This window comes from Prinia subflava, chromosome 7 (genome assembly GCF_021018805.1).
Source record: "Prinia subflava isolate CZ2003 ecotype Zambia chromosome 7, Cam_Psub_1.2, whole genome shotgun sequence".
NCBI classification, from domain to species: domain Eukaryota; kingdom Metazoa; phylum Chordata; class Aves; order Passeriformes; family Cisticolidae; genus Prinia; species Prinia subflava.
The window spans coordinates 18,218,493-18,242,892 of NC_086253.1; the positions used below are offsets into that span (position 1 = coordinate 18,218,493).

The 24,400-nt window shown below is 41.3% G+C and overlaps 1 protein-coding gene across 2 annotated transcripts in view; it reads left to right on the forward strand.

Annotated features, from left to right (window-relative positions):
* The first annotated feature begins 5,905 nt into the window (after nt 1–5,905).
* The window catches only part of RBPJ (recombination signal binding protein for immunoglobulin kappa J region), a 54,713-nt gene continuing 36,218 nt past the window's right edge, over nt 5,906–24,400 (forward strand). The window contains exon 1 of one of the 2 annotated variants that reach the window (XM_063401738.1): nt 5,906–5,976. In XM_063401738.1, coding sequence (XP_063257808.1) covers nt 5,957–5,976 — 20 coding nt within the window. In that variant the 5' untranslated portion in view covers nt 5,906–5,956. Of the gene's footprint in view, nt 5,977–6,005; nt 6,308–24,400 lie in introns of those variants that run through there. The other variant, XM_063401739.1, reaches the window with a different exon arrangement.

Below are 24,400 nucleotides of genomic sequence, written 5' to 3' on the forward strand. Positions count from 1 at the left end.
GGGCACATGGCAGCCGCCATTGTTCTCTGCCACGAGGAGGGGGTCTCGTAGGGACTCTGCCGCGTCGCAGAAGTCCCGGGCCGCCCCTGCCCCCCCGTTGTGATCATGGGGAGAGAAACTGGCATTGTTAAAAGGATCCCGGGACAAAGGTAAACCCGGGTATAAAGGTGGATTAGAGGGAGGATTACATGGGGTAAGTTTTTGCTCCTGGCTGGGTTTGTTCAACTCTAAAAGATGTCTACGAGCTTGCAAAAATATTGGGATAAATACAGAAGCGGCGTGATCATTATTTTGGACTTTATCCGTGATCACCGTACCCACGTAATCCCAAAAAGAAACAGTATCTATCTGTAGCAATTCAGCTTCAGTAAATTCATGTTCTAACCAGCGAACAAAACGTTTTTGCAGCCTTTTGGAAATTTTAACATTAATTAAAAGGTCCTGGAGTTGTTTTAATATACTCTTTTGAGGAGCTGATAGCTGTAAGCCCATGATTCGATATTATTGAAAGCTATTAGCTCAAAATCCAGCCTTCAGCTGCTACAGTCAGCTGTATGTGACTCCTGTGTCTCCTATAACCAGAGAGAACAGGCGGGGGAAACTCGGGGGCTGCGGTCGCTTATTCGCGCCGTTTCTCCAGCCCCGGTGGCACCGGGGGGGTCCCCGCAGCCTTGCTTGGCCGATGGGATACGTGCCCGGGCCGGGGTTTCCCCGAAAAGCAGGGCTCCTTGTGCGGAGCCGCCCCACGGGTCCGCGGGCTGCGGCAATCAGAAACGAAAGAAAAAAAAAAAAGAAAAAAAAATCCCCGCCGCAGGGTCCTAAAAACCACCCGCTGCTACTAGCAAGGTAAAATGACGCCCTCCCAGTTTGCGGTACCGATCAAACGGAGGACTTTACCTGGTCCGTGGTATCATCTGCTGAGTCAGAAGCAACTGAAGGTCCTGTCTCTAGCTCACTCGTGGGTGGGCAACCACAAGCTACGAGCTTATCCCTACTCACCTATAGCTACAACATGTGGCCAAAGTGCCTAGGGTAATTGAACTTCCCAAAAAGCTTTTAAGACCATGAAAGGTCTCCAGCTCCGCATGGGTTTCTATATTAATACCCACTTGGGCGTCAATTGATATAAAACCTCTATTCCCCTCAAAGGGTCTCAGCTAGCTCAGCCCTTCTCAGGCCTTGGAGGATTATATCAAGAAAGACAGGATAAGGATTCAAAAGAGGCTCTCACCCTTACTGCTGCTTTATTCCAGGTTGATGTTCCAGGAGAGAGAGAGAGAGGACGGGGGACGGGGGTCTTTTTCTCAAGGTCTCGGAGGGAGGGGCAAGCTGGCACACAGCCAATGGGGTCAGAAGGGGAAGGAAGGGTCAGACTACATGACAGGAGTTCCAGGGGTCCCTGAGGGGGAAGAAACCATTTCCCCAGGGGAATGTAACATGGACATTCTTGCAATTTGTCTGGTGTACTCCTTGTAATGAATGACTTTGTAATCCTGCATGCTGTGGTTTGATCTTAGAACTGGTTTGGTGCGTGCACACATTAGCCATGGCAGAAGGTCACGGCAGCACAGCAGCCACACTGCTGGCAGGACCAAGGCAGGGCCTGGGGAATCCCCACTCTGCTGCTGCCCCTGAGTGCTGGGGTGCAGGGGGCTGGCACTACCTGGTGTGTGGTGGGCAGGCTCTGCCAGCCCCCTGGCATTTTAGCCTCTGGATAAGTCACTGAAGTCTGGTGGTATCTGCAGGGGCACGCTGAGGATGCGAGGGCTGATGGCATCAGCCATCACTGCAGAGGGCTTGTATGGAGAGCAGGGCTAAGGGAATAACTTGGTGCCACAGGCATCACATGCACGAGTGGAGGAACGCTGTGTAAGAGGTTCAGAGGTGGGCTCTTTGAAGAGCCCAGTAAAACTGAGGAGGGATACAAAGTAGCTTACATGCAAACTGACGAAAAATTTCACCCAATGGAAAATAAATGAAGACACTATTCTGGGGTAAGGTGAGGAGCAAAATTTAATACAATGCCAAGTGTCTTAACAGGCTGTTCTAGAAAAGTATTTAAAAATAAGAGGTTATAGAAGTCAACCATCAAGCTGTTCAGACTGCTAACCTACATAACCACACGATGTTATTACTGTCAACCTCATCTTCCCTCCCCCTATTCCTTCCTAATGTTTCCTATACTCCTTGCTTCTTGTCTTTACACTAAAAGAACACTCAGAGAAGACACTGTACTTGCTTTCAAGGCAACACCATAGCAAGCCCCAAGCGTGACTGTAGTCTCTGGGGACTCCCACACCAAGGTATACTTACACCTGAGCCCGCATTAAGACACAGAATCAGGTATTTTCTTTGCTCTACCATCCTCTTTGAGACTACGACACACAAGCAAAAACTATTTAACAATGCTCCTTCTGCAGACTCTAACTAGCCTATCTTTTTTCTTTCATCCTTCAGACAATGTTGGAAGTTCTCTGAGCTGTGTTGAACATCAGCATCCATTTCAAAGAGCAGACACTTCTGGCACTGAGGTGGCTGGCTAACAGCTTAAGCGATAACTTTTGTTGGCACACGCACCGCAGTTCAGATCTGAGAGATGTTCTGTGGGCAACTGCCTGTTTATTTGCTTTCCTAGACACGTGGTTGAACCACATTGTACATCCTGTGCTTATGAAATTCCAGCAGGGTTGTATCACAGTACCTACCACTAGAATGTGTGATTTACACCACCTACAAACTGCAACATCTCAAGATAAACCTGCTCCTTATAATGAAGATCCAGATAACTGTGGTTCTCACTACCTACAATGCTTTTTAAGGTCACTGGGTTTTAAAATAGCTGGGATTTTACAGGACACACTGTGAGATGTTTTTTGCAAAACAGGCTGATCTGAGGCTGAGTCTCTTGTCCCCTCGCCCATCTCTCACATGTTTGTGCTAAGCACATAAGAAACTTGGGCTTACTTCTATACAAAACTGTGCAGGTCTTTTGTTTTCTCATCTTTCTCCAGACCAGCGAGGTGGGAAGCAGCTGCCAAATGAGAAACATTAATTATGTAGTGCTGTGCCCAAAGGAATGAGCTTAGGGGAAACCCAGAGTCAAGGCTGAGCTGGAGAAAGTTTAGTCTGGACTGGTCAAACAAGCTGTTGAAATCTTTGGCCTGGTTATCACAGCTTGCATCCCATGCTCCCTGCTCCTGCCTGCCCTTCTCCTCCAAGGCTGGGCTGCTTGAGCCCTGCTGGCCAGCAGCTCCTGCTGTACCAATGTTGGACAACACTCCAGGCCAAAGACTCCTCCCTGCTCACAGAGAGGGCCTGATCCCTAACCATTCCATGGGCTCACCCTAGGCTCCTTGTCTTTCCTCCTCTTTCCAAACAAAGCAAGACTGAGAGGACAGGGGAGCTGTGTGGATTCCCAGGATGAAGCTGCTGAGATCCACTACGCACTAGCCAAGTGGCTCTGTCCACATACACACGTGTTGGTGAATCCAAGCTGGATGTGGTCCTGTCCTGCAGCTGACAGTGACAGTAAACTGGATTTCCTCCTTTAACAGCCTTCCATTTTCAAAGGTGACTAATGATTCTGAGCACCCAGCTGGAGTCACCAGGCAGAACATCTGCTTGGAACACGGGTGAGGCCCAACACTTGTGGAAATCACATCCTTCAAAGGCCTCCAAGCTGTGCTTCTCCACACTGTCTCTGAAGTGACAGGCCTGATTCAGAACCCTTTTGCCAACCTCACCTGAGCTTAAATAGAAAAGTCAAACTACTGATTTGCATAGCAAACACAAAAATTTAAATGGTGCAAACCTGGTATTTAAATTTTTCTACCTCAGCTCTGAAAGTGCTTACATTCATTACAGGTCAGAAAGTGAGGTCTTATTCCCTGAGGTAGTGGATGCTTTCAGTTTCCAATAAAGTCAGTAGGAATTCTTCACACTCCATGTGAAATACAAACATTTAGCACCAACAAGAACATTCAATGTATAAACAATATTAAAAAACCCATAGTGGCTTATTATCTTTTCTTCCACCAGCTACTCACATGAAGTTCAAGCTATTGTTTTTGATTTGAATAGTATTTCTGGCCTTTTGAACTGCAGATCATTTATAATTTAAAAAATAAAATCAATGGTTATTTGTTTTGTAATGTACTGCTGTCAGTGATGGAAAGGACTACAATGGTTTCTATGATAACTAATTTTTTGAAATAATATAACCTGCTTCAGTATCCAATTAATCTGGTTATTAATCAAAGTGCCTTCATTGTAAACTGTTAAAAGTGGCTAGACACTGCAGATTGTGTGTTGTATTTTTAGATTTTCCAGTTTGATTCAAAACACAGTAAAAGAGGGGCCCCATAAAATAACCATCTAGAGACAGTCCATGGCAAACATCCAGAAACTATTCTTAATGGAATGGAGTTAGCATGAGCTGAGATCATTCTTTAGCCTTGGGAGAAAAAAAAAAAAGATGTTTTTAGGAAGAGATTTCCAAAGGGATTATGAGTTGCTCTTTGCAAACAATACAGAGGATTTCCAGTATGCATTGTGCTTTTGCCGAGAACTGTGCCTACAAGGGAGCCAATCAAAGTCCTCTTGTATCTAATGAGGAGGGGGAAATCGTGATGGGGAAAGTCCCTTAATGACAGGAGACAATAGCTGTTTGTACAGTGAGACGTACAGAAAACTTTGTCACCAAGGAATCTCCTAAAACCTGATCTTACTTATATGAGACATTATTCATTGAATTAGCATTAGCAGTGAAGTGCATATGTGGGCGAGAAATCTGAAATCTCATTCATGGGATTACTGAAATGTTATCTTTTCCCGTAATTTGGAGGATAGCAGAGGTACAGAGCTACAGTAACAAAAAAGATGTAGTCTTTGGAATATCAGCAGTCTTTAAATCAATGTAGTATTTCTCCCGAAGTTATACTGACACGTTATACTAAACACATAAAGGAAACTGACAGACAGAAGTCTTGATGTAAAAGCATTAGTTTTCAAATTCCTGAAGGGCTAATATTGCTAAGTGAATCCAGAATTGGGGTCTTCTTTTTTTTGTCGTACCAAAACTCCGGAGCACACGGCGGCAGCTCCGTGTTGCAGATACCTCCTGTCCCCGTGCCCACACTCAGCCGTCTGTCGCCACAGGCTTGGCTCAGCTGCCTGGGGCTCTGCCAGACTCCACTGTTTCTGTTTGCTAAACAAACGCATCTTACGCACTTCAGCTGCAGATAAAAACAAAATTATGAAACCGGGCTTTCAACGTAAAACCGACTTCTTAAAAAAATGATGTTAACAATTCCATGTAAGGAACCCAAGAGGTCTCCCTAAGGGCTGTGCCCCCAAATACCAGCCTCCTGCTCTTTTTATTCACCGTTGGACAAAGAGCTCTTTCCGCCCCGTCCCGGTTCCCAGCTCCGCGCCCACGGCCCCTCAGCCCTGGCACAGCCGCGGTGTCTCCGGGCCGCGCACGTGCCGTGCCCGCGGGGAGCACGAGGCGCGCCGCCCCACGCGCACTTCCCGCGGGGGTGGGCGGAGGAGGCGGTAGCGGCCGTGGGCCGATCTCGCGCGCTAGCGGCCGCCCGGCCCCGCCCCTCCCTCCACGCCCCAAATGGTTCCTCCCCGCCCGCCCCTCCTCGCGCCGGCGGGGGCGAGACGCGCGAGCGGGCAGAGGGAATCCCTCGGTTTCCCCTGAGCGCGCTCCGCTCTCGCGAGACTTGCGCGGCTCTCCGCATGCCGGCTGGCGCCAGGCTCTCGCGAGAGCGGAGCGGTTCCCACGCCCGGGCTGTTGTGTCTGAGGGGAGAAGCCCGGGCGCTGAGTGGGCGGTGCGCACCGCCCCCCCCTCCCGCCCCGCGCGTGTCTCGCGGACCCGCGCAAGCGCGCTCTGGGCCGCGGGGAGGGGGGCGCTCTCGCGAGAGTAGGAGTTTTGGCGAGAGTTTGTGGAAGATGGCGCCTGTTGTGACAGGGTGAGTGCGGGGCGTTCGCGGCGCCCGTCGGAGCCGCCGCCGCCCGGGGCTGCCTGGGCGAGGCCGCGCCGCGCCCGCCCGCCCGCTCCTCGGCCGCCGCTCGGGGGCACGGGGGGCTGCCCTCCGGACGGCCCGCGGGCGGGCCCCGCGGCGCAAACCTCGCGGATCAGGGGTCCCGCCGGTGGGCGCACGGAGGAGGCGCCCCGGGTGCCGGCCCGGCAGCGGCCGCGCTCTCCGGCCGCCCGGCGGCACGGGGGTCCCGACGGGTCTGGGCACTCACTTTGCTTTCCTTCTCTCCGGCACGGACACGCCGGTCGGGACTCCGTGCAGGGTCAGTGCTCATCTCGGCTGCTTCGGAGCGGGTCCCGCTCTGAGGGCTCCCAAGGGAGTGGCGGAGCCCAGCTGGGAGGGGACCTGGGGCTGGCACGGACTGTTCTCCCTTCGCGGTTGCCTCGGCTCGTGCCGCCACAGGCGAGGGTCCTCCAGGCTCCCCCGGCCACGGACCGGGAGCGCTCGGACAAAGGCTTCTGCTGCTGTGGTTGGAAGTTGAGCGCGGTGCCCGGTGCCCCAGCGCCTCTCGCACGGCGGAGCCGGCCGGGGCCCGGCCCGGCGCTGTCACTTGGCGGCGGAGCGCTCCCAGTCGCGCCGAGCGCGGGCGAGCTCTCCGCCCCTGCTAGCAGGACACCCGTTCCGTCAGGCTGGGCCACAGAGGTTCCCTTTCTCTCCTCTCTGCGCACCATTCCCAGGGCTTTGTTGAGTTTTAGTTGCTTTCCTTCAAACGCTGTGGTGCTGGGAAGGGTAGCAGCCTCCCTACACCACTAAGCCACGCTGGATGATAATGAATGGTAGTCTCCATCCCTTTCAGCCACACTGGGTAATACTTAATCATGGCTAGCCGGCTGCAGCATGTGTCACTGTAATAAGTGACACCCTCTTAGCCACCTACAGCTGGTGAATAATAACAGATCCACTGCTGGTGTACAGTATGCAATCACACCTGCAGTGTTACATTGCACACTGCCGTCCTCGCCACATCTTGATTGCTGTTGCTTATTTGAAGTGCCGTATCCTTAATTTCGGACTATGCTGAGCACGTGTGACCACCCTCTGTGTGTTGAGAGAAGAGACAGGAGAAGAACAGGCTGTTTCTATACTCCACCTGTTTGTTTCAAATGAAATTTTGTCTCGTTGAAGTACTTCTAGGTCTCTTTAAAACGTGGAGCTTATTTTAAGATTTCACAGTATGCCCGTGACCTTCTGTCTTCCCTGTGGGATTACATTGTCTACAGCATTGGCTCAGTGGTTAGAGAGCAACAGCCTGCTTGGGGGTGGGGTGGAGTTGGTGGTTGGTGCTTTTGTTCTTGTGGAGAAGGTAGCATTATGGTATTTTGTTGTTTTGTTTGGCTGCAGTAGTGTTTCCAATTCCTCACTCTTGTTTGTCAAAAAATAAATCGAAGCTTTTGCTTGATTTCTCACCTGATGAAGGCATCTTGTGGCTGATACAGAATTTCCCAATTAAATGTTCTTTAGGGAAGCTAATCTTGTTTGTTATGATTCCTGGAGCATACTATTTTGTTGAGGTTGGACTTAAAAGAAGGGAATAAATGCTTTTACAGTTTGCTATAACTATTAGCCTGTGCTCTAGTTAGCAATTAATTTTTTCCACGTTTCTGTTAGTTTACTCATCTGAATATTTGGGCTCCATTTCTTTTAGTTTATTGATTATTACAGGATTGTCAGAAATGTTGTCATGTTTGTGACATTAGTTTTATCCTTTTCAGATGTTTGTTAAAATGTTGACAAAACAACTGTGGATTATTTTAAAAACAGTGATCAGAAGAGTAGAAAAAGTACCATTTTAACGAGGGTGAAAAAATTGTCTGTAGGTCATGATTTTAATGCTACATTTGTTGTTGTATTTGTATAATATTTGTATAGTGTTGTATAAACCTATAAGTCAAATAATTCTCTGGAAAAATACTTCTGTTTTCTTATTGTAAATACTTCCAGTGTAGATAAAATGAAATATGCTGACTCTGTAATGTTGTAATGTTGTAGTTATATTGCATGAAAGAGCCTGATTTTTTTTGTTTGTTTTTTTGTTTTTTTTTTTTTTTTAAATTAAATTACCTGTTTTTGGAGTGTGGCTCTGATGCTGAGTTGCCTGTGTGTATTAGGATTAAAAACTGATGATTCTCCAGTAGCTGATTTTTTTTTTCAAAATAGTATAAGGAGTTTTCTTTCTGGTCTTTTCTTTCTGGTTCTGTAAAAACTTACTTGGATGGGGGGAAAAGGTGTTTGAAAGTGAAAAGCAATAACCGAAGAATGTAATGTGCAAATCCTGCATTACATCTGAATGGGCATCACGAGGGCACTCAAACTTTGAGTTAAGCTTAAGGCTCTTTTCCAGGCAGTGTTACCTGAATGAAAAAGTTGGTTTTTTTCCCGTGAAAACTATATGCCTAAGCTTGTGTTATAGTACATAGGTTTATGCAGTGCTGGAATGGAATAGTAGGAGTTTGGTGCAGCAGTTTGAGGGGCAGTCAGAGTGCGTTGCTGCTTTGTTGTTTGCAGCATGTGGCACACTTGTTTTGATTAAACTTGCTCATATGTACAGTGTGACAAGCCAAACTGCACAGTGTCAGAACCAGATACAGGGAGAAAGTAAACAGAAACATGACACATGTAACTTCAAAGGAATTACTGTTCATAACTATCATTTAAAAGAAGTGGATAATTTATGGCTGGGATTATAGGATAGTATTTTGGGGGTTTTGTGGAGTATTTTTGGTTTTGGTTGTGAACGGTTTAGGGAAATATCATTTTAAGATGACAAAATTAATGAAAAAGCTTCTTTAATTATATTTTGAGTGTAAATCACTTGTTTTTAAATAATTGCTGGTACTGCAAAAATATCTGAAGGCATCCATTAGCTTGAAAATTGCTCTGCTAAGTCTAATAAAGCCATATGACAGAGAAAATCTAGTGTCATGAACTTAGTTTTGTAATTTTATGGTTACATAAGGTAGGGAATGGTTTCTTCTTAGTAGCCTAGGACAACCTGATCTTTAAAATACTAGAAGCAAACTTAGAAATAACAGATTGAAATGATTGAAATAGTAGGCATTGTCTTGAGTACTCGATTACTAGTTAAAACTTCTGTAATAGCAGTATACAATAGAGCGTTTGGATTATTTTTTAAACAGGTTGAGAAGCCTTGAAAAAGACAAAAATACTTTGAGTAGGCTTATTGCTGGTATGATACTGGTTTTCCATAGGCACTGTACAGTAGAAAATAGATTTAGTCACATTTCTAAGTAACAGGCCATTCAAGTTCCATGTCTGAATTAGTCATCCTGGAGTTCAGTGGTTATGAGGGGTTTCCTGACCCAGAATGTTTAATGATTGAAGTGTAAGGGATCTGTGGTGGCACAGGAGAATGTTTGGCATCAGTGAGACGTGAATTTTAGTGTAGTAGTGTAGATGTGACAGCCATCTGAGCATTTTGTTTCTTTGGTTTTAATGAGAAATAGGAAAAAAACATGTAGGAGGTTTTTGAAGGAGGGTGCTGCTTCAGGGAACTCTCCCAGCCACAAGGGCAAGGGAAAAGAAGTTCAGGGTGAGAATATCACAGTTTATCAGAACTTTAGCGTCATCTACATCCTGATTAGTAATTTTAGAAAGAGGGCCTTGTCCAGTGAGGGTCTTGAAGTAGAGAGTGAAGTGGATGCTGCTCAAGAAGTGAGATGGGGAAGGACTTTTGTGATCTGGCCATAGGCTAAAAAAAGCTATTGAGAGAGGAATGTTCATAAGGATCAATTCTGGATCTTGAAGGATGAAGAAGATTGCTTCATATTTTAGGTGTGAACTTCTGTGGTCAAGTGATAAAACTACAGCTGCTAGAGGGATATCTTAGTGATGTGGTGGTTGTTGCTAGGATCTCAACAGCAGGTTATTTCTAGGACCTATCGAGAACCTAGATTTGAGGGCTTGGTTAAGTTCAGACTTGCAGTAGTGGAAAGGAGACTGAAGCAATGGTGGAATGAATTAGACCTGTGTGTTGTCTCTGCTGAGGCTGAGCTGATAGTGAGGTATCAGTGTGGGGAAAGAGACACTCAAGCTGGGGTGCTGACTGGGGACAAGCACAAGAGCTAGGAATGGAAAGAATATTTCTGATTGATGGTGGGGAGTTCATAGTTGAATTTGAATTTTGGCCCTAGACAGAATGAGGACAAATGGAAAGGGATGCAAGACAAAAGCCTATGAAGTGATTCATAAAATAATATAGGTGAATGAGGAGGCTCCTTCAGAAGGATACTCTTAAAGAACAGAGTGGTAAGGGATGAGTCATGAGAGAAACAACGCCAAGGGAACAAGGGAGAGTTACTTCTGGAAAAGGAACATTGGTGGTAGTCTTGGGTGATTGACAGGTCTAGGAAGATAACAATTACATATTGATCCTGAGCTTCATCATAGAGTTAGGCTGCAAGAGATGTTAGAATGGTTTCAGTGAGGCTTCAGAAGTGGAAACAGGATGATGTAGACTATAAGACTAGAATTTCATGGATAGGTTCTTCAGGCTACAGTTTTTACTGTCACTGAAGGTTTAAACAGTGCTTATTAAGATTTGAGTAATAGCATAACTACACCTCTTGTATTGTGTATATGCACCTGATGAGTGTTAAAGATTGGGGAAAACTCGTTTACAATCAAATGAGTAGATGGTTTTGTGTGACTAACTTTTAAATAGTTATCAAGGAGTGTGAGCTGTTTTAAGTCAGACTGTTGGGAAATTCTTGTGAGCACTATATTATTGAAGGAGTCTTCTGAAATGCTGGCAAATAGTCTTTTAACCTTTTGTACTTTCAGTAGAAGCAATTTTATAGAGTTAAGTTCTTAGTTTGGATTTTATTTGCTTTTGCTGTTTATTCATTGTATTAAGCAGCTCTTTGTTGTTTGAGTTATTCTGGTTGATACAGAGCACAAAGAAAGTTTGAAAATAATCTTTTTATAGCTTGATTTCTCCAGAAATAATCTGTAACTATTGTATTTGGCATAGTATGTGTGTGCTTGTTACAGCCAATTAAAAGGCAATATCCTTTGCTGATATCTCCTTGCAAAAATAGTTCTCTTTTAAGTATTGTTCTGTACTGTGAATTGCATAATGATCATGGGTTTGTGAATGAGAGTGAGTTTCTTTCCTCTGACTTGTTAGTTTCTATTTTGCAGTAATAATTTATTTTAGGACTGTTTTTCACTATTTTGAACTCCAATTTCTATGTTTAAAAATCCTGTGAAAAGAAGTATCCTGTAGGTGTGTATAAAGTCTTCCTAAAAGACTTGTGGTTCCTTTACAAGTAAAGATTTTAAAGAAAGGCTTGATAGTTACTAATTCATTGTTGGTGAAGATTACAGTTAAGGTGCAATGCATACTTGCTCTGTGCTATGTTTGGTTTTAGATAAACTTGAAGAGATAGGTTGTTATTTGAATTTGTAAAATACATATTTAATACGAACAGGTACTCTGTCTTATTTGTTAATTTGTTAGAATTTCTCTTGGGATGAAGAATGTGGTTTATGCACAGTATTAGTTTGACAATTTAATTTGGAGAGCAGATCATGTTGGCAGAATTCTGAAGTTTCAGGACATAATTTTCTGTGTTCCTAATATTTGCAATTCTAAATTCTTTGGATGTTAATTGCAAGCACATTGTTAACTGAACTATATGGCACTAATGTGCTGAAATATTGCCTTCCCAGAGCATTTCACAGGGAAGGTGTATTTTAAGTGGTTTTGGGTTTTTTTTTTAAATATTTCTTATTTCAATGTTTCTAAAAAATGAGCAATTGTGTATGCTGATGTTTCTAGAATTACTTATTTTCTTCTTTTGTATTTAGGTGGGAAAGAAAAAAAGGTGACTGTCACTAGCTGTATTGTCGGATGAAATCTTTGTTCTGTTGACAAAAGTGGATATGCCTTTTAAGTCTATAGTATTTCAAGGCAGTTTTATAATTATAAATTATTTTCTTGATCTCAGTGAACTTCCATTATTTTTATGTGGAAGTGCTTATAGCATTGTAATGTTACACACTTCATCCTTACCTTGAATGTAATTGCATTAATTAATAATTAAATGATAATAAGGTAAGGAAATAATATAGAATTATGGTTATATTTTGTAATGTAAAATTTCAGAAAAGGAAACAGCTAATATACTTATTGAAGAGGAAATTATTAATAGAAGCAGTTTCCATATCCCTATATTCGTACTGAGTCTTGGAAAAGTAAGGGCTAAACTTCTCATTTCCTGGGGTTCTACTTATGTGGTGTTCTTTACTCCTAATTTGTGTATGTATTTTGTGGTTGCTACTTTTTACAAAAAAAAGTTAAGTAACCTTTACAACGTGAAGAAACTCTTTTGTCACCTTGGCTTTTTCACATCACATCAGTCGATTTTCAGAACCTGTTTATACTGTTTAAAATAATTTCATTTCCTGAAAAATACTTCATTCTCTTCAACTGCATTTTAGGTATCCAGATAGTGACATATGGCCATGTATCTTCTTGCTTTTATGCTTGTAAATGCATAAACTCCATATTTGTGGTGGTAAATTTTTTATGAAGAAAGAAGAGAATGGAAGGGTTTCAGCATGTACAGTGTGAGAAGTCTCTTGATGAAGCTTGCAGATTTGGATCCTTACACCAGACAGAGACTACTATTATATATGATATATTCTAATATTATATATGTATTAAAATTATATATAAAGACAGATGAAGGTAAACACTTTTTTTAGTATTTTTATTTTTTAAAAGTTGAATGATCTATAAGATTCTACTATGAGATATAAGTATCATGTTTTACCATTTGAATAATAGGATTGTTTAATGAATGACATGCTGCTGGGACATGATTTGTTCTTTCTAAAGCAGCCTGAACACTTCAGTCAACAGCACGTGTCTTCAGGAAGCTTGTGAGGCTCTTTTTTGAACTTGTCTTTTTATGTAGATAAGTCTTGAAACATTCATGTTAAATTGAAATAAATACGTATTTCTGTAGTTATTTAAACTAAGGGAGGCCCTGCAGAGTGATCTGGGCTAGTTAGAGGTCTGGGCAGCCACCAGCTGTGAAATTTAACAAGAGCGAGTGCCAGGGATGTGCGTAGGCTGGGGAGTGGGGGGCTGCAGAGGGGGACCTGGGGGTCCTGGTTAATGGAAGGTTGGATATGAGCCAGCAGTGCCCTGGCAGCCACAGGGGCCAGGCGTGTCCTGGGGTGCATCAGGCACAGCATCACCAGCCAGGCCAGGGAGGGGATTGTCCTGCTCTGCTCTGAGCTGGGACAGCCTCACCTCGAGCGCTGGGGGCAGTTTGGGGAACCACAGTGTAAGAAAGATGTAAAGCTCTTAGAGAGCATCCAAAGGAGCACCATGAAAATAGTGAAGAATCTAGAGAGGAAGTCATATGAGGAAAGATTGAGATCAGCTGTTTTATTCGGTCTGGAGGAGACCAAGAGGAGACCTTATAGCCTAGAGCTTTCTCACAGGGAGAAGCAGAGGAACAGGCACTGATCTCTGGTGACCAGGGACAGGATGCAAGGGAATGGCCTGAATTTGTGTCAGGAGGGGTTTAGGTTGGATATTATGAAAAGGTTCCCCTGGGAAGCGGTCACAGCACCAAGCCGGACAGAGTTCAAGAACCATGTGGGCAATGCTTTCAAGGCACACGATGTGAATCTGGGGCGTCCTGCACAGGGCCAGGAATTGGGCTTGATGATCCTGGTGGATCCCTCCCAACGCAGGATGTTCTATGAGTCTATGATTGTATGATTCTAAAGTTGTTTACATGCTTCACTTGGAAAACATGAAGACTTTACAGAGGTTGTGGTTATGGTATAACTTTTCTTCATTTGCTTCTTATTCAGGAGCAAGAGTTTATCTTCATCTTGTTATACTGCTTAACTAGCTTGTATGCAGTGGTATTTCATCAGTGCTCTGAAAATCCAGACGCTTTCTCGAATAGGCAACAAGCTGTATTGGCAACTAATAATTTTTAACTGCTTTGTGTGAGATCACGTCTGATTATTCATTTAATTTTTCTACTTCTTGTAGGTTAGATTAAAGGATATATACTACAATGGATCCTAGTTAGTGTTTTGGTTATTATTTTAATTTCTTACAGTTATTTGAGTAGAGGAATGAATACCAAAATTTTTTCCTTTAGGAGTACAGACAAAAATAGAGACATTTTTATGAATGTGCCAGAAAAAAATGTCTTTCTACTTTTATTCTTGGTAACATTGCTTGGCCTGTAGGACATTTCATCTACACTTTTTTTTTTTCAAAGCCATACTTGTGGCATATTTTTAGTGTGTGGTGTTTTGGGAGATTACCAGGAAAAGTTGGTACTGAAATGAAACTTGATCAGGCTGCAGTGAAATTCAGAATTTTCCAGGCCTAAACGAGGGAATTCAGTTGTGCAAAATACTGGTCCCTAATTTTTGCCGAACCAGAGAAATTGCATGAAATAAAAGATACTCTTCAGAAAATATCCTGCTTTCCTTTTCCTGGCAGCTCTTACTTTTACTCTGTAATTTAATTTTGTCTGGGAGCAGTGGCAAAGGATATTGCAGGCAGTGTTTGCAAGTTGCAAGCTGTGGATTAGGAGCTGCCTGTGTAGAAAATAAGGTTAATGTTGTTTGCTTAGCAGAAGAATTTGTGAAACTAAGCTTTTATCAGTTATTGATTACAGGGGAGGTTGTCTTGGTAAGGGGTTCTTACTGCTTTCAGTTGTTTTCTTACATAAAGGGAGCTTCAAAATTAGGGTCTAGAGTCTTGGGGGTGCTTGTACACACATTGAGTTTATGCCATTGTGGAAGAGTTCTAAGGCCAGGCAGAATAAATAATAATTAGTCTTACTCAGTTATTGTTGTTCCAGCCGTCTTCGTAAAAGCTCTTCATGTCCTGAACGTGAAAAAACAAGCACAAAACCCCAGTGACTTGCCAAGGTCAACCAGAGTCTGTGGAGAGGTGGAGATACACTGACTGTCTCCTGCCTCTGTTCTTGTATTTGGTGTAGTTACGGGTTGTTGGCTGAGTTTTGACAGGTGACATCATGTTGTCTCTCCCAACTGCGGCCGTGAAAGCTGGTCAGGAGTCAGACTTCCTTAGGTTTTTCATCTGCATAACAGAAAGGTATGGTGAAGAAGACTTGAGTGACTGTATTCATCATTAATGTGCTCTAGTTGTAGTGAGCAGTATTGGAGTGGACACCAGAGAGATGCTGCCCTTACAGAATTGACAGATGCGATGGTTGGGGCATGACCAGTAGATAAATGTGCTGTGTAATAAAATGAAGTGGTGCTGCAGTGTGCTGTTGCCATGTCTTTATACTATGGGAGAAATTATTCTGTATAGGTACTTATTTTCAAAATTGAAAATATTTCACTACTTTCGAAATCTACCACCCAGCTCTGCTTTCAGTGGTGAGTGTCAGAATTCAGAAAAGAAAAGGCTTTGGTGAAACTGCTGTTATTCTGCGTGTGTGTGTTTCTTTTCATGCTTAGTTTTGTAGTAGATACACAGTGACAACTTGTAAAATCCTCAATAATGTAATATCTTCCAGAAGTTATGGGGATATATCAAAACTATTTTGGACATGTCTTTTTGTCCAAGTATTTTTCTGGCCAAATTCCTTTTTCCTGCTATTCAGTACTTCTTTGTCAACATTGAGTCCTGGGGTGTTGTTGGTTTGGTGTAGTTTGTTGGGGGTTGGTTTGGATGTTGATTGGGGTTTGTTTCTTTGTTTGTGTGTGAGGTTTTTGGTTTTTTTTTTTAATTTTCCTTTTGCATTTCAGGTTTTTTTTTTTTCATTTACTATTGCATGGTTGATGTTACTTTTGGCTTGTTTTCCGTATGTGTGCATTACAAATTTCTTACTAATAAGTCACGGAGAGCAGTTAATCAAAGTAAGTATTCGGGATTAGGCTTCCTCTTCGAAAGAGGCTTGTAGCATGCTAGATGTATTGTGACAAACTTTTAGTCAGCACAGATGATACTGAGATGGAATTCTGATCACAATATAAAAGTTCAAGGGAGCTTTGTGTAAGTACTAAATTTACAAGAGTGCCCTCCTCTGTTACTTGTTTTGCTGTTGACTATGGAGCTAACGTGTCTCTTAGTTTGTCTGTAAGAGTGAGAGAAGAATGTGTTAAGTAGAGAGAAAAAAACAGGCAGTTCTCTAGAGCTAAAGCAAACTTTTTGCTCAGAGTCACCTGAAGCAAGAAAGGCATGAAAACCTATTCTGATAATCTATTTTAATTAATATATAGATGTCGGCTAGGCTCATGTTCAGGTTAGATAATACAGTAAATAAGATTAGTGTTCGCAGTGCTTACGTTTAGATAGCAGCACTCTCAAAATACCAAGAACTGTGTTAAAACAAATGTGAGAACTCTGCCAAAACAAACATCAGAATTTTCTGCCTTTTTTTTTTTTTTTTTTTTTTCCCAAGGGACAAAATACCTGTATTTCACAACAGTTAGCAGGCAAAACAAAGGAGTCATTATGAAATGATGTTTAAAAGGGGTTTTACTGAGTTTTACTCTCAATCAGCTTGTTGAAGTGATAAATCACACTTCAGATGGTAGCAAAAGAAAAGTAGACCTGGCCTTTACAGTCATTTGTGATTGTTAAAGACTGCTAGAAAGTACAGGGCAACTCTTGTTACTGGATTCCTTGTGCTGTAAGAGTGGTGGTCATTCTTTTTGACTGGCTGCATCTGTGTGTGGCTTTAGAGACTGCAGTAAACAAAAGGTGACCTCAGAAGATGTGCTGAAGGTATCTCTGTAGAAAGAGTTTGAAGCCAGTCCTTACGTGAGCATTCCTTGAAAGTAACCTGAATTTCCATCTGGAAATAAAATATAGAAGAAGAAGAAAAGCTCTGGGCATATTCCTTGTTTTTCCAGTGTTTCTGGGTTCTGTGGTTTTTCTGGAAAAATCTTAACCTTTTTTTGATTGTTAAAAACTTAGTAAATAATCAGAAAAAAGGAACTGACCTTAGTGCCTTAATGTCTCACCATATTGCTGGATGGCACTTAGAGTTAGCAGTAGACTGGTTAGACTTGTCACTTTTCACAGTCACAAAAATAGTATTGCATCAGGTTAAATTTAAAAGTTTATCATTTTCAGTTTGACTAGTTCTCTAAAAAAAACCCAAAAGCAACAGACCTATGTTTGCCAGAAGGTATCAGGCAGTGATGAATATTACATCTATAGCAATAAAAGGCTTCTTCACTTACTGAAAGTTTTCCTGAGTCCTTAGGGTTCGAATCGTGGATATTATTGTTGAAAGTACTCAGCAGATTTTACTGGTGGCACTTCTGATACTTTCTTTGTTGTGTTCTGTATTCTCCTACCTAATGGCCCTGATCTTAGAAGAGTTTTTTCGGTAATATTAGATTTTTTAAGACAAAAAATTCTGTTCTGCTGTTGTACAAACTGCACTACTAATATTTTCTCTGTTTTGACATTAGTTGAAAAACATGTATAGCCACTGTTTGACATTCCTTGTCCCTGATTCCAGTTTATATCTGGTCAGTTCTGCTTTCTCTTGTTACATATAAAGCATACTGAAATAACATAGGGTATTGTATTTTGCTTACTCATTTTCGATTGTGTCCTGAATTTTGTGAGCAGCTCTCAATTAGTTTTGCTTCTGGATCTCTTTATTTATTTCCCTCTCTTTAATTATTTTAATAGAGGAGCACACCAGAAAACTTTCCTGGTTTTTTTTCTGTGAAGTTTCTGTGTAGGCCCCATTTCCTTTGTTCCTGGTCAATCCATGTTCAATTATGTATGTCTGGAACAGTACTTTCAGAATACTTCTCAACAGTTACTCGTTCCTTTTTTCCCCTAAGTTTTGCTGTTACTAGCCCTAAGGCTTGTGTGGTACTTAGAGCATCACCACGCCCATTATCTACAGAGCAGGGGAGTCTCTGTTGCTACTCAGCTAGTGATAGTCTAAGAACCGTGTGTTTTAAATCAACTCCAAACCCTATTCCTTACTTTTGGGAACTTGAAACTTGGCAGTGTCTTCGATCATGAGAGGGGGTGTGTAATAAGCAGTTGTATGCAACTTACTTCCCCCCTTAAGAACTGATGAGGATTGGAGAGACAGTAAAATCTAAAGAATGCAAGAACCTGAGATATCTCATGTAACAAAAGACAAAACATTGATACAGAGAAACGTAAAACTTCAGTTATATTGGTAAAGCCAGAGAAAGATCCAGTGTTACTATTGTGAAGGCAGGAAATTTATTTTGGGAGGGAGATGAAGACATAGTGAAGGATCACTTGATTTTGGAGTTTTGGTTTTAGCTTTTACCACCCTTCTTCTTTTGAAATGTTTCAATCCTCTTCATGTATGGGAAGCTTCTACTATTTTTCATCTTCTGGCTACTCCAAAGACAATGGATAAAATAGAACTTTGAATGAATACGGACTGCAGTCTGTTGCTAGTGGCTTTGTAAGGTGTGTATTGAAGGCTGTGAAGAAGCAGGACACTTTGTTCTTACTAACATGGTGTATTTCTAAAGCAACAGAACAAGGAGAAAGGATTATTTTTGAAGTGATGAAAGCAAACAAAGTAAAGCTGAGACCAGGTTAAATTCTGTAAATAAGCATTGCCCAAAAAGTGGTGGGTGTGTGTCTGTGTATATAGATACACTTAAAAGTCTTATACAGCTTTAATATATGACTTGGATTTGTGTTTACTGTGCAGACAGTTTCTTCTATCATAAGGTGGATTGAGTGTGTGTGACATTCTGCATAAAATTGTAACTTTTCTTTTTGCCTGGTTCAGTGCTTGAATGCAGGCATTTGATTTGCTTTTCTTAATACCTTTTCAGAACCCTAGAGAAATGGTATCGTACCAGAGTGTCTTAATATGGGTTAAAAATTACCTGTTTGATCAAGATAGTTGTCTTACACTTTTTGTTCTCATTATAGAAGGCATTTTTATTAGCGATACGTGTCCTGATCTTGTCTGTTCTTGCTTAAAAAGTATTTGAAAGCTTACGATACAGGTATTCTGGAAGTAGATGGGTAACAATGGTGCACTTTTTCTTCCAACAGTGAGCCTCAGTTTATTTTTGCTGATTAAACAGCTCATGTAGGCCTTCATCTAAAGCATTTTTCCCACTTCATTTTGGAGCAAAATTTAGATAGTCAAACAGGCGTATCCTTTGGGTATCAGTTGAATAATTGTTCCAGCCAGCAAGGCTCATGTGTGCAATCTTGCTCTTTTGGTTTAAGGTTTTTTTCCTTTGGTGAAAAGAATCTTCCAACTATCAGTCTTGCAACATTGGTCCATAGTTTGAGAAACAGGAAGCAAATGCTTGAACATTGTTCCAGATCACCATTGCTCTTTCAGTCTGTGGCATCTTCCCTTTTTCAGCTGCTTTTTTAATTTCTTTCTTGGAAGCCAAAAGTAGCTTCATGCAGTTTTCCTAAGAGTTGAGTCATTTATCAGCATTTATCAGCTTCTCCTTTGCCAAATAATCTGTAATGGAATCCACTACATTTTTCTGTCTGAGGCTGTTTATTGCATTGTCCACTTGCTTTTGACTTTCTGTCTCAGTCCTTTTGATTGCTTATTCTGTCTCTTTTCTGCAGTGTTGTAGTTAATTGTAGCTGTTAGAAACATCTTGAGGACTCTAAGTTCAAAGTGCCCTAGGTCTTGGCACAGTGTCCTTCCTGTAAGTAACCTGTGTTCACCTGTCACTCAAGCTGCTTGCAAGCTGTTGGATGGCATGCTGGTCCTGGGAGCTCTTTTAACAGGGCTCTAATATACTTTAGAGGGTGGACTCTGGTTTTCATTATAAAACCAGCCGGGATAACTGGGGCTCTCTATTCTCCTTGTGTTTTGGGAAGAACGGTGTGCTGAATGCTGAGTATACTTCAGGTTTGTCCAAAGGTGTGCTGACATGGCCAACCAAATCTTATAACATGTGAAAGGATCATAGTTGAAAAGCTGTTGGGTGCCTTTCATGGCATTGTTTGTGTAGTTAATGAAGATTTATTTCCTAAAGGGCATTGTGCTTTGTAGTTGCCAGTCTCTTGGGGAAAACTGGTAAATCCTTTTCTTTTTTAAAAAAACCTAAAAAACTAACTTGATCCAGAAAACTCCACAGGATCACTCCTTTGCCAGCCTCCCCTGCCCCCAAAAAATTACCAGTAGAGTTTTATTATTCTTTTCTTTAGAGTTTGTGGTTAATTATATTAATGAGCATTTGTATTATCATGCCACACTTGACAACTTGTGTACCTTCAGGCAGCAGTGGCATTCTATCCCAGCACTTTGGTCCACGGTGAGCTGGGTGATTTTGCAGGCTTTTCCAGTGTCACTCCAGTATTTACTGATCTATTAACAATAAATTTTAATTCTGGGGTGGAATAACTCTTGGAGGCTGATCATATTAATGATGTGAAGTTGCCTTGGGATTTCCTTGCACTGAACTGAAAATAGTCACAGGTAGGAGACTGTTCAGGGGAGGTGCCATTTAGGCTTTTATGGTTCTTGCTCTTCTTCAGGTGTCCATTGATGCTGTTGCTGGAAATGGAGAGATGGATTAGAATAACCTGTGCATACACTAGCAGTGGGAGCCGAAGGCCCTGCACACCTCAGTGGATTGTCTTAGCTCTGTCCTTCTTCCTCATCTTTGCCTCACTTTGTAATAGCAAAAGGGAATGGAGAGGAGTGGATGGATGCTGGGCTGGGGCTCTGAAGGTAGATAATGGTGTATGTATATGTGTGTGGAGGCAATTCTCTCTTGAATTTTCTACTGCTGCAAAGACAGTGAAGAAATTTTGGAGGTGGGAGAAGTAGATTTTGTTATCTCAGTGTTAAAGTTTTTATCTGATTCTTTATGTTTTTATTTATTGGGTTGCGGAAACATTGAGTGGCTTCTCTGTTTTGTTCTTTTATTTAGCTGTGGGGAAGTTGTTCTTTCCCCCCTCAAGTGAGTTTCCTGTGTGTATGGAAAAATAAAAAACAGAAGTGAAAAATACCTCAGGCTTCCAAACCTGTCGCTCATGTTTCACTTCTCCCACTACCTTTCTTGTCATACAGGTAGTCCAGCAGTCCTTCCCCTGCCCCTTAGCAATGCCGTCTATCTAAAAAGCTAGACACTGTCATAGCAAATATGGCAGCTAACTTGGCACACCAAATTATTACAACAACCTGTGAACCACTAGGGAAATAAAGAAAATTTACACAGTGCTACACTTTCCTGGTGTTTATCTTTCACTTGCCAGAATGTTTTACTAGGCTTTTTTCAGGCTAGTAAATATAACATAAGTTTATTACCTGTTCCAAGAGGTTTATAGTTACAAATAAATTCAGTATGCAACTCGTGGGCTTTTTTTGTTTAAAAGTCCACTTAAGGCAGAGGCCCTAAAATTGTGTGTAACTCACCAGTTAAATTGCATTTCATAATTTGTTACTGTCACTAGACATTCTGGAGACCCTCTGTTTACAATCTGACTAGAGACCAAATGGTTTCTCTATTTCCTATACCTAGGTGAGCAGTATGTAGATAACATACTGTATTCAATATGAATGCTGTCTTTGCAGCATTTAATCTTTCCCACAACCATATAAGATAATTTATGCAGTTTAAAACTTGTATTCTGAATTTCCTTCATTTGTTTAGACTGCATTTTGTGTATGTTCTCCTGTCATGTAACAGGTTTGTGGGTTTTTAGCCTCTTAAGCTGTTCTATTAATGGTAGGACTAAAGAACTTGTGTATTGTGTACACTTGTGCCTTGTATGGTGAGCAAAGTGTATGGGACTCCATGAACTCCTCCATCCCTAATGGGCAAAGTGTAGTGGTGATAGATCTAAGGCATAAGTTTACTGCCTAGCCAAATAGCATATGCAAAGTGATCAGCTGTGAAACAGTGATTTCCAAATTCTGCTTTGTCTTCTTCAATGACATTGGAAATGGCTATGCAGCTTCCAGTTTTCATAAAACACAGAGCAACTTAATTTTCTTTAACAGCTCCTTTCTTCTTTTTAAACTTAGTTAAAACTGATTTATGGGTTCCTAAGTTATTGCGAGGATGGCTAATCAATTTAGTAATTGTACTAATGCAGTGCTAAGCTTGTCCTGTGGACAGGGTATGCTGTATTTTCCAGAATACATTAATGCCTTGAAGAAAAGATGCCGTTTTTCTAAAATGGTGAATTCTAAGTGGCAGCTTCTAATATAGGTTATCCCTTGATTTTTCTTTCCAATGAGACTTTTTTCTCCATTTATCTTGGCTGCATGGCAATCTGCATATTTTCATTCCATAGTTCAGGTTATCCAATTGTTGAACTTTAGTGATTGCATTTGTCATTTTTTTCTTCTGTTTTGGCAAGTTCAGTCTGCCCTGTTTGAGGCAGCAGTGGGCAGAAATTTCAGGAAGGAGATCTCTCTATAGACTGGCATGTTCCACATAAAACATACTTGGTAGTCCTGTGTTAGTAATAATTTTTAGCTGATCAAGGTACACTTGACAAGGTTGGTAGCTGCTAACTGAAATGACAAATTTGGTTGTTTAGTGCTTCAAGACACTTGACAATTTACATTTCCTTCTGGCCTTAATATACTTGGAAGGATGAGAGAATGTTTTGAAAAGAGGTTGGGTTCAGAGCTCAGCAGTTGGGAGCCTTTGCAACACTGCTTAGGCACGCTTTTCATGCTGTAAAATCCTTGCAAAAAAATTGTGCCAGCCAGGCATTATTCTGGGGAACTCATGTTGTACCAGTCACAGGTTCAAGATCGTGCAGAAGTTAAGTGCTGTTGGGTAATTTTTTTAAAAAAAATATTGGTTCCGTAAATACTTAAAATACCTACATTAAGTAAAGTTTGTTACAAAAAAACATTCTTGTGTTCAACTTGGCTTCATGGTTTATAGTGTTCCTCATTAAGATGCAGGGAGAAGTTTTACCAGTAATTTGCATCTGTGTGGAGTTTAAACTTGACAAACCTGAAAAGCAAGCCTCCTTGAATTATATATGATTCACACAATTTCCATTTTAAAAAATGGTCAATAATAACTGCTTTGCATTTCTGCCCTTCAGATTTTTTTTCTTATGAAAAATGCCACATAAAAGCTGGTAGGGCACAATAGGAGCATGTGTGACTACATAAGAAACTGTAATACTATAATACCAGAAAAAAGGATGATAAGGTGTTAGCTTGCTGACATTCTAGCTATGTAATCTAATCTTTTCATATGGTTATTGTAAATATACCGTGATAAGGAGGAGTAAAAGTTTATTATTGCGGTGTCTGTTTAACTATCTTGTACAGGGATCATTGACCCAGTTACCATAACAGTTGTCAAAAGTATTATCATACTTGATGGTAGGCATTGTGGAGATTATATTTCTCTAGCAATTTGTTTTTAAATATTTTACAATTATAACGAGCAATAACTAGAAGGAGCTTCTAGCATATAAAATTTAAACAGAAGTATAGTTTTTGTTGTACTTATCCTATTTTCATCTTTCTCCTTCAAGCCAAGTATTTTTTAAAAGTGAATATGAATTTCTGTGTTTCCTATGTTGGAATGCTCTATGAATTATTGCAGGGACTGTAGCTGCAGTATAATTTAGTATCTTAGAAACTTAGAATTTAACTGTAAATTAATTCAACAACAGTGACAAAAAGTCCAAACCTTTCAAATCTTTTGAAACAACTGTTTTTTCTTAAAACACAGCATTGTGAAATGTAGATGAAATGTTACCTAATTTTGCTGTCTCTGCAAGTTATGTGACTTTAAAGGTTTAAGAATAATTTGCTTTTATTAAATGCTTCCCAGTTAGAGATCTTCAGCACAATCAGAGGGAAAAAGCCTAACAGTGGAGAATGGTCTCCAACTGATTCAGTTGTCCTAGGAAGTTGAAAAAGAGCCTTCTAATTCTCATTCTTTTCTGGGATGTGTTTATTGCTGCTGTTTTTATATTCATGGATCATGTATTCATAAGCTTAATTATGAAACAATGCACTTGAGATTGATTAATTCTAGGATACTGACAGCTCATTTTGCAACTGCGCCCAGTTAATGTTAGTGTAACCACGTAATTCCTGGGTGATGCAAGAAAACATCTGATATCTAGGAAACCCTATAATTTTGTAACACAGGTTGGTGCCAAATACAGCTTTGTTAAAAGGTATACATATGCACAGGTTTTGTGTCATCGTTTTAATCGACTGAGGAGATAAGTTTTATTTACCAATTTGCAAATTACTGTTTGCATGGCAACCTGCTTAGGTGCTGATAACCTATTCTCCTCTTGCATACTGATACAATTTTTGAATTGTTTTGCAAGTTAAGATCAGTGGGTGCGACATAGTTCAGAGAGATAAGCTTA